Below are 14,959 nucleotides of genomic sequence, written 5' to 3'. Positions count from 1 at the left end.
TGTTGAAGAGCTTTCCTCTGCCTCACCCACAAAAATACACAGTCGATTCACTTTACAGTATATTCGGTGAAGCGCTTGAGATATATCGGGACTTTGAACTCACATAGTCCAGACTGGCGCTCCAATGCAGTGCTGGGGGCAGAGGTGTATTGTCGGAGGTGATGTCCTTTGAATAAGATATTAAACCGAGGTCCTGTCTGCCTGTTCGGGTGGATGATAAAGACCCCGTGGCACTATTTAAAAAGAGAAAGGCATTTCTCCCGTTGTCCTGGCCAACGATCCCCCCAAAACAAAATCAATCTTTCACTTCATGGCTGTGAACGTACAAATTGTCAGTCGTGTCCCCCAACAAAACACACAGTTACTACAATTTACGGTAAATCCTTTTGAAACGTCCTCCCAGCACAAAAGGCCCTGCGTGAAATGTAAATAGTATTATTTTGCACCAATGATCAATTTAAAGGGTTAACTCTCCAAAAAGAAAATCTGGTTTTTATTGCTCTTTTTCAATGTCCACGCAGGTTAAAAGATATGAAAAGGACAGAAAAGGAAAACCATGGTTAGACACGTCTGAATTATAGTTATAATGCACAAGTTTGAAGTCTGGACAGTTCGCACGAGAGAGGGCTGAACAGTCAGCACAGAAACACCGGCAACACACAACGAGGCAAATCTCCTGTAATTTATCTCTTGCTGCCTCTCCAGCCTGGTCCAGTCGATTTGATTTGTCCCATTAGTGAAGTAGCTTCAATACGTTTTGAGAGGAACGGAAAGCAAGACAAGTCGGTTCCTCTCTCGGATGCTTACATTCTAGCGGTGAATTTATTTCTCAGGTTCTGGCTTGAGACATGGACTGCAGCGTACTCTGTTTCCTCAGCTACCGCTTGGTTGTGGTAAGGTGAACCGCTCGCGTCTTTAGACCTTGTCTTGTTTTCTCTGGCTGCAATATACGGGCGATGCTGCAATGTTGGGGAACAGAACAGGTTATTTAATGCTCAATCCTTCCAAAAGATATGGTTGATTTCGCTTCCCTCATCCCACCCCCACCCCAACACCTGAACATGTGAAGTGCTTATGAGACACTTTGATAATAATAATAATAATAATAATAATAATAATAATAATGGTTGCATTTGATACAGGGATGTCCTTCTGACGTGAAAGGCGCTATACAAATGTAATTTTGTATTGTACAGCTAATCACGTCATTGAGACTTCCCAAAGCGCTTAAAGGAATATCCCGTAAAGTGTAGTGACTGTGGCTTTTGTGAACAAAATGAGGCACTGGATAAAGGTAAGTCTTTGTATTGTGAGATTGTACCTCGGGCTTGTGTGTGTGACCTCGGGGTTTTGGTCTCCGAATCATGATGTCCGCGTAGGACACTTCATTCTCTTCCTCTGGTTTATGGTCGTCAATGGAAAGGGAACCTAAGGGAAAAAAACCTAACACTTTCAGTCATTCATTCCGCTTTAAAACAAGCTATGTGTCTTGAGATTGAATGGTGTTTGACTTACACTGTGCAGGTGTCTGGTGTTTGGGAAGAGCTTTCTTCTGCACCTCTGCATATATTGTATCTGAAAGTTCCAGCAAAAAAGGACAACATGAGTAAGGGTGAGATTGGCAAATTTCCAGTATAATAATAAATATCCTTATAATATTAATAAAGGTAATAATTCTTCCATTTGATATAGCGCAGTATCGCGTCTTCGAAACGCCTCAAAGCGCTTTTGCAGAATATACTGTAAAGTGAATTGACCGGATATTTTGTGGGCGAAACACAGTTGATACACAGCGCCTAATAATGTTGAAACATACTTCACAGGATTTACTGTAAAGTGACTGAATTTGTAGGCGAATGCAGCATTCAATTTGTGCCCAGAAATATCCCACGAACAGCTATGAAGTTAATCACCATTCTTTTTCTCTGTTGGACGGTTGGTCAGAACACAGGGAGAAACTCCCTTATTTCTTCAAACAGTGCCAAGGAATCTTTATTGTCCCCCTGAACAGGCAGATGGGACCTTTGATTTAATGTCTTATCTGCAGGACAGCACCTCAGAAAATGCTGCTCCCCCATGGAATATTAGCCTCTGTGTAAAACAAATTCACCTAATCTTCCCCTTTTTTCCTGGGCTAACTATTGTGAAATGATACCCTCAAGGCACTGACTCACAAAGCAGTGGAAATAAAACCCCTCGTAAAGGCCTCAATCTTCTCTGTTCCAATGAAAATAGGTCGAGTTCTTCTAGTCTCTGCCTTCGTGTCAAACCACTCATAATAATAATAATACTTGTGTTTGATAGGGCTCCTTATCACGTGTTTGAAATGTCTCAAAGTGCTTCGTAGAATATATTGTAAAGCGAATTGACCGTGTGTTGTTTTGTGGGCGAAACACTCATCCTGGTAAATCTCCTCTGCACCATTTCTATGGCTCTGAAATCCTTCCTAAAGTGGGGTGACCTAAATTGGACCTACTAATCCAAAGGCTAAGACCATGAGAACATTTGGGGCTGAGCAGAGGAGTACGATTTCTTACTGCACCAATGAACGTTCGTTCAGAAGCATATCATTCAGTGACACACGTACCGGTTTCATTGATGTGGCTTGGATGCTCATTGCTTTCTGGACTGAAAGAGAGCAAAACACAGTCCTGTTATTCTGGTGACATATAGACCACGCCTTACTACGGTGTGACTCACACTCTCTCTCACACACACACTGAGCCTCTCGACATCTAAATACAGTTAAACGCTTGTAACTGAATACAACTAAAGCACTTCTAAATACAATTATCATCATTCTTCCACCTGGGTCAGTGGTTGGTCCGTGCGCTGTTGGAAAGAAAACATGTGAGGTGGGGGTGTGGGGGGGGTGTGAGTGGGGGGATGGGGCAGGTAATAGGAATTTGTGAACAACTTGTAGGCGTCCTTTTATGAGCAGAAAAGCGAGAAATGAAAGGCCCACATAGCCAAACCACAAGTTGTATAATCGTCACTGCTTGTGAGATTTCACAGAGGGTATTAAATAAATAAATAGTACAAATCTGTATTCAATGCAAAGCAAAATGCAACAGGTTCTGCAAAGGTAATTTACCAATTTACCGCCAGTCGATGAGGTCACCTTATCTTGGTTAAGCGATGGGCAAAGTGCAACGATCTGTCAGTGTTTTACTGTGCGGTTTTGTGAAGGTAATACTTTGTGAGCTGGTACACTTCGAACCATTAACCACCGCAACAGTCGTATTGTGCACAGCTTTGCTTTGAAATCTTCCAACGCTTCACGCGGGGGGCTGCTTTTCTGTGCTCCGATCGATTAAAAGCGATTGCCTTTTCCTCAACTTGAAATCGGAAGAAGAGAGTCCAGTAAAACTCACCTAAGTCTGATCTGTAGAAGTTGTACAATCGCCTAAGTCGTCGTACATCTGCCCAAGTCCCATTCAAGAATTTATATTCTATCCAAGTTTCACGTATCTTATACTTTGCATAAACCATATTAAATGTTCGTACCCAACTGATACGACTTATGTGAGGTTAACTGTACTGCACTATCGCTTTATGAGCATTCCAGCATTCTCTGTACACACTTCTGTTTCTCCGTTCACGTTACAAAAGTGCTCAAAAAATGTACAGAACATTTTTGCTGACAACCAAGTGAGGGGGGAGCCCAACACATCACTAATTCCTGTCATTGAATCGGCTGCTAAATTAATTTAATCTAATTTAATTAATTTAGCAGCTTTTCGACAACAAGAAATAGATTGTGCAAAGCGCTTTGGTGTTTAAAGCTAATGAAATGGCAACTGAGTACAGATTTGTACTGATAATATGTGTTATCCGCTTCTAAACCTCACTTGCTATGACTTATATAAGTTGTGGTTTGGAGACGTGGGCATTTCGCTCTCTCTTCTGTCTGTTGCAGATTGTGTAGAGAAGGCACACTGGCTGCAGAGCAACTCCCCAAGAGGAGACAATCCAGTAATAACTGGCCAAAGCTTGTCAGCGGAGGAGACATAGCGTTACTGACACAGGGCGATTGCTGCAACAACAACAACAACAACAACAAGTTACATTTCCATGGCGCCTTTCACGTCGGGAGGATGTCCCAAGGCGCTGGACAGTCAAGGATTTGTACTTGAGCTGGGGATTGGGATCAGGAGGGGTGAAGGGTAAGGGGAGGGGCGTGACTGAAGGACCGGTCGACGAGGAAGGTCTTGAGACAAAAACAACAACAGCAATAAGATTTCATTCATAGAGCGCCTTTCACGTCGGGAGGACGTCCCAAGGCGCTAGACCGTTGGCTCGGGACCCAAGCAGGGGGGAAATGGTCAGGGTGAGGGGAGGGAAGGGAGGGAGCGAAGAGGGGGTAGAGAGTTGAGAGGGGAGCTGAAGGCACGGTCGAAGAGAAAAATCTTGAGACCGGCCTTGAAGGAGGAAAGGGAGGAAGCGGCGAAGGCACTGGGGGATGGAGTTCCAGAGCCTCGGGGCTGAGAGGCTGATGTTGGAGCAGGAAAGGGCAGGGGACACACAGAGCCCGCTGAGTGGAGGGAGCGGACAGGTGGGTGAGGAGTTAGTAGGTCACAGAGGTAGGGGTGGACCTTAACGTTAATAAACATAGCAACCGGCCATCGAAATTTGCACAGTTCAACCCAACGATCGTTGGTAATTACTCTCAAGCGTAGTGATTGTATGTTTGTAGGCAACTTGCCCATGGTTTGGTCCCACAAATAGCCATGAAGTTAAGGTATATTTACCTGGAGGATGGTTGAACATCGATCTGAATAGTCTGACAGGGGCTTTCTCTCATCCGAAAGACGAGAGTAAGAGAAAGATGACACCTGTGATATTTTACAGCTCTCCCAGTACTGCACTGGAATCTCAGGTAGCGAGCTCACAGCCCGATGTGGGTTGTCAACCCACAAACTTCTGACTAAAGGGTGAGAGTGTTGTGTCACCACTGAGCCAAGCCGACACAATCAATGATCCCAACACGCTTTGTTGCGCTTAATTTCTTTAGGCAGCGCAATAAAAGGCAGTTTCCTTGCTGACGCAATTTGCTAGCAACAGCGCACTCGACAAGAGCTGCAGGAAGAATAATGATGAAGGTTCCCAGAGATTCTTACCTCAGCTCGATGGCCTCAGCACCCGGCTCTGAAAAGAGAAAGACTTTTACGGAGGACACATTTAGAGCCCAACTAAGTACAAGTGAATAACATTTGATTCCCAGGTCAACATGACGTGGAGTTATCTGCATACCATACATCGTAGCAGCGCTGTAACCCTTTACCAGAATTGCCGTACAGTATTGTATTCACAGGAAAGCTGTAGGCGTTTGTGTTCACTTCTGCTTTTCTCTTCGCAGTGCCGGCAAAGCTGATTGAGCTTAAAAGTGGAGCAAAGTAAAGAGGCACATCTTACCCTGGGAAGTCATTCCCGCGCACACTATTTCAACATGTTGTCTTAGGTTCCAACCGAAAGCGCTTCACACGCACCAAGCAAAGAGGAAGAGCCAAGAGTGCTTGCAATTGATTTTAATTGGTTTCTCTTCTGCTTTCTGTCCTTTTCTGGTTGAAGCAGTGAGAACCGATGCCACGGTTGACCAGCCTTCCTGACCTTGTGAAAGTGCTGAATGTTTTACTGCGGTTGTTTTGGTTCAAGATGGATCACAAATCTGACTGATTAAAGTGTGATTACTGCCCGCCCTGTGATAACTCCTCTCACATCCTAGTTGGTGATATCGACTATCGCGCTTTGAACAATTTTTTCGAAAAGGTACCCTAAACGCAGTAAACGGAAACGATTTAAAATGATAATTGATTTCAACTCAATGATAATAATAATCCTCGCATTTGACATAGCGCCTCATCACGTCATTGAGACACCTCAAAGCCCTTCGCAGAATACACTGTAAACTGGAGGGACTGTGTGTATGTCGTGGGCGAAATGCGGCAGCTGTTTGAGCAGATCTCAATCTCAATGCCCTGTCCTTTCACTTTACCCGTTAATACCAAACTCTGTCTGCCTGTCTGTCTCGTTAAACATCACTAATGATTCATCCTCTACAGATTTCTGGGTCCAAGCAATCCATATCTGCTCAAGCCTCCGAGTGAGGAGATGCTCACAAAATGCTCACATAACTTTCACACCAGAAACGGACTGAAAACCAAGACTCCCTCCCCCCATGTTGTACAGTTAAAAGTGTCGCTGTTTCTACCTCGGAGCAAAGAATATAGATATACACAGGATCTGGTAGCATTGGAGAGAGTTCCACCATAGCTTTGCGAGTGGATAAAACTAACAAGAAAGGCTGAACAGATTATAGTTTTATTCTCTGGAGATGGGATGATTGAAAGGGGGACCTGATGCGGCGTTTAAAACTGTGAAAGGATTCAGTAAAGGGGACACTAATGGTAGTTTCCACTTATTGTTGAGTGCAACACCAAGGAGATATACATTTACGATAGTCATCAACAGATCTAAATCAGACTTTAGGGAGGAAATTCCTCAAGCAGAGTGTGGTGAAAATGTGGAACTCACTGCTGTAAGCTGTGGTTGAAGTAAATGGTACTAATGTACTGAAGAGGAAACTTAATGCAGTATATAAGAAAATTTCAGAAGGGAAAAGATATTATTATGTTTAATAATAATCCTTTGCATTTGATGTTGCGCCTTATCACCTTGTTAGGACGTCTCAAAGTGTTTTGAAGGATATACTGCAAAGTCAATTGACTGTGAATGTTTTGGGCGACAGATACAGTGGAAAGTGAATTGACTGTGCGTTTTGTGGATGGAATAAGCCATTGTCAAAACAGGACACGGCATAAATGTGTTACTTTGTGCCAACCACAGCTTTTTACAGCTCACGAGTGATGTTGGAGCCGAGGTTAACACCTCTGCCCAAGGCGATTGCTTTGTCTCACCTTTCAGTCGCCGTTTCATCACCCAGCAGGCGATTGTCAGCGCACACACCACAGCTATCACCGTCACAGGCAGCCACACACAAATCAGCTTCTGGTCTGTGAACGAGAACGCAGCAAAGTCACAGCCTTGCCACTTGCTTACAAACAGGAGTCCTGCAGCGTAGTGGTTAGCACCCTTGCCTCGCATGCGAGAGGAGCCGGGTTCAATTCCCAGGCAGGATGAAACCTTCGTCACGTTTCCTCGCTCCACATGCAGTGTAGCCAACAGTAAGTAGGAACCCGTTTATTAGTTCGATTGGTGGATCGCTTTCCGGGGTTAGTAACCCCTACCAAGACTGGATGTTTGTGTTTGGCTGCCGCATTTTGCCCACAAAATATACCATGTACAAATACAAATACACTTCACAATATATTTTGCCTACGAAATATACGATTGACTCACTTCACAGACACTTCACAGAATATCCTGTGAAGCACTTTGGGACATCTCGAAGATGTGATAAGGCGCTATATCAAATGCAAGAGTTATTATTATTATTGTTATTATTATTATTATTATTATTAAGAGTGTTAATCGCAATAGTTTGCAGTTCTATTATGATCAACAAATCTATTTGTTTCAAAACTGTTGAGCGCACAGAATATTAAACCAACTCAGTTCAAAAGCTTTGTAAATGGAGAATTAATTGAATCTTATCCGGGGCTTCGTATGTCACAGATAGGCAAAGATCTGGTTACAGTCTCACCAGCAGCGCTCTGTGTCTCTGTCAGGCGCGAAGGGGGAATATAAACACACACGGGTTGTTCTTGACGACCGTTGCAGAAAAGTTGTCAAAGTTGTGAGGTTGTAAATTACAATCTCCTGTGAAATCTGTTGGCGTTTTGCTTCATTTGATGAAAAACAATTTAATTTCCTCTTCTCTCACACAAGGGGTTGAGCCATGTTTATATAGTTACTTTTAGCACAAGTCAGCCTCCAATACCTCAACCACGTGCAAGTCTAGAGAGTGACCGTTAGCTGTGTCCCCCTCACAGCCCGCGCTCTTTCCTGCCAGCACTTGCACTAATAAACTGGGGCATTCTGTAAGCCTGTAAGAGGCAAAGGCAACTTAATGTATACATGAGGGAGAAGGGAATAGAGAGATATTGGATAGGGGATAATTATAATAATAATAATAATCCTTGCATTTGATGTAGCACCTTATCAACTCGTTCAGACGCCCCATAATAATGTACAGGAAGAAGGAACAAGCCAATATGCTGCCCCGTTTGCCCACAAAACACAGTGACCACACTTTATATTCCTTTGAGACCGTCCTCCCGACTCGAAAGACGCTTTTACCGAATGTATTTTCATTAACATGACTATTTTCAAATAAACCAGATATTCTAAGCAACCCTTTCTGAGACTCAGGAAGTGAGAAGTAAAGCCACGAATTTTGTCTGAACGATTTGGCAGTGAAACCTATTGCGTTTCATTTTACTCACTGTGAGGTTGTAATGTTATCGAAATTTCTGTCTTGTTGTGGCCGTGCTTGTTGGTTGCCTCGCACACATATATTCCGTGTTGCAGAAGCTTGAAGCTGGTTGAGTTTATGGTAAGTGTGCCCTGAGTTTGGTTCGTCTCCGCAAGTGTCTCTTCACCCTTCTTCCACTTTACTGAGGCCTGTGGGTTACTGTCCACAAAGCAGGTCAGTTCCAGGAAGGAGCCCATAGGGACAGGGATGGAGGTGGTCACAGGCAGGTATTTGGCTTGTTCCTTTGTCCTGTACTTTATGATGGGATCCTGGGGACCATCTAACGGGGAAACGGAACAAGAATTGTTATACATAACAATCAGACAATAATAATAATAATAATAAAAATCCTTGCATTTAATTATTAGGTCTTCGAGGCGTCTCAAGACACTTCACTAGATATACTGTAAAGTGAATTGAGTGTATATTTTGTGGGTGAAACGATAAAACAAAAGGTTCTGTTAGACAATGACAGATGGCAACAGGAATTAATAGGAATAAATACTCTTCAAGGTTACAGGAAGAAATTTTAACATGGAAATAATGACACTTACACTCAATATTCAGTCTGACCTCAGCCCGAGCTGCAGCTGTGTGAATGTCGGGGTTGATCTGACACACACACACACTCCTATTATCTCTGAGCTCAGCAGTAATCTTGAGATGGCTGGTGATAAATTTTGTGCTTTCGTTTCTTCCAGAGTCCGTGGGGACTGTGCCATTGACATTCTTTCCATGAAGTACACAGATGAAGGAGAGACTGAAGGAACGATATACTAGAGCAGAGCAGTTTAGGGTAGACTCGCGTCCTTTCACCAGGACAGATGGAGAGATGCGTGGAGTTTCTGGAGAAGAGAAAGTTCAGGTATGAACGTACAAGAGTGGGTCGATGTTAGTGGTGATAATGCCGTCACTTTACAGCAATGCATAATAGTAATCATTGCATTAGGTGTAGTGCCTTTCACATAGAGAGGACATCTCAAAGTGCTTTGCAGGATTTATTGAAGGGACTGTCTGTTTGTAAGAAGACACGGCAGCCCAATTTCGTAGAACAATTTCCCACCAACAGTCCTGAAATGGAGAAGCTCTCTTCTCATTTCGAATAGTGCCAGGGGATCTTAAATTCCACCTGAACACATAGACAAGGACCTCGGTTTAACATCTCATATGAAGGACAATGGAACACATCTCAGCACAGCACTGGAGTTGGAGCATCAGCCGAGACAGTGAGTGTAAGGCTCGACGCGGGGCTTGAACCCACAACCTTCTGATTCAGAGGCAAGAGTGCTATCAACTGCCCGGGCCGACTGACGTGTATTTGGCAGAGGTACGTTGCAAGCTTTCAACATGCGGAGAGAGAGCACGAGTTGGAGGGGCTCGGGGATGGAGTTCCAGTCAGCGGGAGGCGGAATGGCTGAAAATACGACCCACCAACATGAATCCTATCAAAACAAGAACTCCGGGGGTCCCAAATTCCAACTAGTTTCAGCCGTCAGACCATTCACCTCAAGCTTCTCCTTGCGCAGAATCGTGGTCAATTCTTAAATTCAGTTTTTGAAAACTATCCGACTGTAGTTCTTTTAAAAAAAAAGAAACAGAAATAAGATTGAATTTCTAAATATTTCCCCCCCCCAAAAAAAAAAATTAAGACAATGGCCTTCAGGCTAAAACCAGGTGAAACTTTAGTTCTGGTGTGCTAAGCATAACCCTGATTTACCCACTTCCTAACATAAATATACTTTACCGTAAATACGTAACCGAGTTCCTCCACCGATTTTCTCCACAGTCCCGTTTTCTGCGGTCACGATAACCTCACAGTAATACGTATAAGCAGATTCTCCAGGAGAAACATTTGCAATCTTCACTGATGTCCAACAGCTAACGACCCCTTTGTGTTCACTGCAGTTCTCATTATTCTTCTCCAGGATAACAGGAGGTTTCTGAAAGCCCCGATACCACGCTGCATAAACCTGATTGCTTTGTATTCCAGTGCAATTATAGGTACAGTTTAAAGTGACCGATTCCCCTCTCCTTACGTTGACCTCGCGAGGCTGAGTCACCTCCAGGATCCGTCCACCTGGTGAGACAATAAGAATAATAAGAATATTCCTTGCATTTGATACAGCGCCTTATCATGTCGTTGAGACGTCTCAAAGCGCTTCACAGAATATACTATAGACTGTATTTTGAGGGCGAAATAAAGTCTGTCAGGATCTCAGCAAAATAAAAGTACCAAGATTTAATGTAAACTAATAAGGAACGACAGTAATTTATATCAAACACTATTTTGGGCTCTAATGAAATGCAAATTAAATTACAAAACGTTGATTTGTCTGTTTCAGATCAATGAGACATTTTCGGGTAGGATTTTCTGTAATGTTATTCAACTTGTTTTTATTAAACTTTTTAATGAAACCGTGAACCTCTCGCTTGGCACACACTGCTCCTTATTCCCAGCCAAATCACACACAATTTCGCCCAAGTCGGTTCCCCCTGTCTCCGTCTCCCTGATGTCACGTTAGGAAGATTTAATTGCAACGAAAAAGCCTTCGGGTGTCACAAGATGAGGATCGAATCGTTCAGAAATCATCTCCGGCCGTACCCGGGAGTGCCAGCCCATCCCGGAACAAAACAGAAAGCTGAACGTTTCAGCAAATAAAAAATTTAAACGGTGAAATCGACACATCGAGTAAAGTTATAAAGGATTTTTAGGACATCCGTATTACACACTCACATTGTTATAGACAACAACAGTAAACCCTGGTATTTGATACGGCGCCTCATTACTTTGCCAAGGCGTCCAAAAGTGCTTCCAGGATTTACCGTAAAGTGGATTTGGTGGATGAAACACCAGCACTGCGATGCCCCACAAACAGCGGTGGAGCATTTGAATCATTGTTGAATCATGAGCAGTCACACGGATGAATCTCTACCGAGAAAGAGTAACTAACTCACCATGTGCCCCAGCAAGCAGAGTAAAGAGCAGGCTTGGAAATAGCAACATCCCAGTGGCAACTCTGCCGTCAATCCTTTATTCCTGGCGTTCCTCAGAATGTCTCAGTGTGTTGCATGGCACGGCACGCAAGCTTGGCCAGACAAGAAGCCCACATCTCAGTCTGGAGGAAGCCTCGAAGTGCAAATTCGACTGAATGCCATTGTTTCCGACCCAGATTAGGAGGAAGTTGCGTGAATAAGGAAGGAGCTTTTTTTTTTCTTCTTCTTCGGTGCAATGCTTTCTGTCAGGATGTGATTGAACCTGTACAGAGTACTGATCCAAATCTGGTAGCAGTTGCACACACACACACACACGCGCGCGCACGCACGCACGCACAGGAGGTTCACAATCTCCCAAAGGCCAAAAGTAGCCAATGTTACCACGTAATCTAAGTTGCAACGCCAAATGTCACCTGCTTCGGTCTGTCCCACTTTTTTTTCTGAGTCAGAAAATTGTGGGTGGAAGTCGACATAGGGCTTTGAACTCACAGACTAGACTGACGCTTTAATGCAGTGTTGGGGAGAATCCAGAGACATTACTTTGCCTAAAGGGTGCTCTGCAAATGTAAGTTGTTCTTGTTGAATAGACCTTAACTGAGGTTCCATCTCTGCGTTAAAGTTGACGTTAAAGATCTTATCTTCAGAAAGTGAGAGAGTTATTCCCTGAAAACTGGTCAACAATCCCTCAGGTACTCCTAAAATAGGTCACTGCTATTTTTTTTCTGAGACATTGCTGCACGCAAATTGACTGCCACGTTGGCCTGTAAAGCACACAGTCACTGCACTTTCTATAATAATATATAATAACCCTTGCATTTCATACAGCGTTTTCCCGTCTTCCAGGCGTCTCAAAGCGCTTCACAGAATATACTGTAAAGTGAGTTACTGTATATTTGTGGGTAAAACGCAGCGGCCAATTGCGCACAGCAGCGTCCCCACAAACAGTCGTGGATTGAGTGATCAGTAATTATTGTTTTTTTNGTTGTTCTGTTTTCTTGAGGGATTATTATCAGGCGTGTGGAGTAAGGAAACTTAGCCATTGCTTTGCCCTGCTGGGAATTGAACCCAGGTCTCTCGCTTGTAAGGCGAGTGCTCTAACCACTGAACTACAGGTCTCCACAACTACAGTACACGCACGTCACCATGTAGGGGACAGGAGGAGAAACCAGTTGTCGAGACAAAAAAGCTGTAGAGACAATACCCCCACCTTTGTACCTTTGCAACACTTTCCTCTTTGACCGTGGCTACTGTCACCCGCACTCCCCCACCCCCACCCAACCCCCTCACCAACCTCCAACCCCCCCGCCCACCCCGACCCTCTCTGGCTCGGCATCAAGCTCCGTCACTGTTGAGCTCTCCGAGATGCTACCCTGTGTGAAGGGTGCTGCGTAAGTGCAAGTAGTTATAATAATAATAATAATAATAATAATAATCCTTGCATTTGATATAGCGCTTTTCACGTCGGGAGAACGTCCCAAAGCGCTTCACAGAACACACTGTAAAGTGAATTGACTGTATATTTGTGGGCGAACGCGGCAGCCAATTGCGCACAGCAATGTCCCACAAACAGTCGTAGATTGAAAATGACCAATTTATTATTGTTTTTTTTTTGAAGGGATTATTATTAGACTCTGTGTGGAGTAAGGAAACTTGCCCGAGGTTTCGCCCTCTGCCTGGAATTGAACTCAGGTCTCTCGCTTGCAAAGCGAGTGCTCTAACCACTGAGCTACAGGACTCCACAAGTAGTTGTTGAGCCATCTCAATAACATCAGAAGTACAACACGCAGAATCGCTTTGATTGGCAGGACAGACCACAGAGCCCCAAATTCTCAACACCTCACGCAACCCTGTTAGGCCAAGTGCTTCTGTTCCAGTGGCACCTGGTGGATCTGAAGTGTTACTGTGCACAAACACTGATCCGTTTAACTCAGCGAATTACAGCGCCCAGCATTCACACTTGATAATAATAATCCTCGCATTTGATACAGCGCCTCGTCACGTCTTCGAGACGTCTCAAAGTGCTTCACGGGATATACTGTAAGGTGAATTGACTGCGTATTTTGTGGGCCAAATGCGACATAGGAAATACCAGACAATAAAAGACCAAGGTCTATCCATTTCACCTTCCACCATCCTGGCGGTCGCTTGCACATGTCAACGTTCTGAACTACTCACACGGTTTAATCCCGAAATATTATTTCCGAAAAGAAATCGATCTAATTTGCATTTGAATCAACACTTGCTGCTGCCGGCATCTCCCTTAGGGAGCCTGGTTTACAGATTTATTTTGTATTGATTGTTCCTCTGTCTCGGTTATTGCCCCTTGTCTGGGCGACAGGATGCTGATCTGCACCTTCTCTTAGCTCCTCACGTGTGGCCCAGGCAATGATCAGCCAGGCGTGGTCCACCCATGGTGTATAAGATCTAGGCAGTATCTCTCAGTGAGTTCAGTTCCTGTCGAGAGACAGCTTTGAGCTCGTGAGCCTCAGACGCTGGCTCAGCTTCAGTTTGCGGCTGATTTACACCATCTGGTGGTGAGAGTGTCGTTCAGCAAACACTGTGTCAGGCTGTTCTGCCACCAAGTGTCCAAAACTGTTCATTCCCAAGCGATTGGTGACTACGACTCAGGCCGGGCGATGGGTTCAGTGGTTTACGAGCGCTAGACGTTTTATCTTGTCCAACAGTGGAACGGCCTGCGGGTGAAGTGGGGGGTAAATTCAAAACAAATCTGCGCAAACACTACTCCATTGAACGAGTAGTAAACGTACGGAACAGATCCCTAGGGAGACGAGCAGAAAGTGTTGGTTCTTTCAAGAACCAATTAGATTTCTATTAGAAAATAATATCTCGCGCATACAGTATATAGTTTGGGACATGTCAAGCGATTGCCAGGATGTGGTGGAAGACAAACTGGATGGACCTTGATCTTTCTCCGAGCAAATTTTTATGTTCTTAGGTAAATCTCTTTCTCACATCTAACATGATTACTTTTTTAACATGATTAACAGGTTGAGGAATGCCAACATGTCACAAGCTAACCCCAGTGTTTGTATGGATGTGGACAGGGTAAAAATCCTGCAGAGTATAGAGTTACGTCTGGAAGCTCAGCTCCAGGGTGGATGCTGCAGACCGGAGCTTGTTTCTCAGCACTGATACTATTTAAGGTCATAAAAGTATTAAAGTATTCAACTGCTGTGCGCAATTAGCTGCCTCGTTTTGTCTACAAAGTGCACAGTCAATTCACTTTACAGTGTATTCTGTGAAGCGCTTTGGGACGTCTCGAAGATGTGATAATGCGCTATATCAAATGGAAGAATTATTATTATTATTACACTCCGTGTGAGGTGCCCATTGCTGGATCTTCTCACCAGCTTACTGCAGACAATTAGCATAACTGTGGGTAGGAAATGTAACTCAGGATGCCAGCTGTCCACACCGCTAAAAGCTCTTGTGAGTAACTTATAGCACAGAGCTCAGTGATCGAGCCTTTTTATTGCGGTCTAACTACCTGGAGTTCTGACTCTAGTGCGT

At 44.1% G+C, this 14,959-nt stretch overlaps 1 protein-coding gene and 1 non-coding gene across 2 annotated transcripts; both read right to left on the bottom strand.

The window, feature by feature from the left end:
* Window positions 1-275: 275 nt before the first annotated feature.
* LOC103180281 (sialic acid-binding Ig-like lectin 6) lies at window positions 276-11,742 on the bottom strand. Its single transcript, XM_007896043.2, has 10 exons — window positions 11,390-11,742; window positions 10,179-10,511; window positions 8,989-9,279; window positions 8,406-8,714; window positions 6,918-7,013; window positions 5,121-5,148; window positions 2,588-2,628; window positions 1,516-1,575; window positions 1,322-1,428; window positions 276-959 (listed from the first exon to the last, which is right to left on the bottom strand). The coding sequence occupies exons 1-10, from the start codon at window positions 11,436-11,438 to the stop codon at window positions 804-806; spliced, it is 1,470 nt and encodes a 489-aa protein (XP_007894234.2). The 5' UTR covers window positions 11,439-11,742; the 3' UTR covers window positions 276-803.
* A 730-nt stretch (window positions 11,743-12,472) lies between these two features.
* Window positions 12,473-12,544, bottom strand: trnav-uac. Its single transcript has one exon. It is a non-coding gene; the product is annotated as a tRNA-Val (tRNA).
* Between the last annotated feature and the right edge of the window lie 2,415 nt (window positions 12,545-14,959).

The sequence above is a fragment of the Callorhinchus milii genome, unplaced genomic scaffold (assembly GCF_018977255.1).
Source record: "Callorhinchus milii isolate IMCB2004 unplaced genomic scaffold, IMCB_Cmil_1.0 Scaffold25, whole genome shotgun sequence".
Taxonomy (NCBI): Eukaryota; Metazoa; Chordata; class Chondrichthyes; order Chimaeriformes; family Callorhinchidae; genus Callorhinchus; species Callorhinchus milii.
This window is presented reverse-complemented; position numbering and strand designations above follow the sequence as displayed.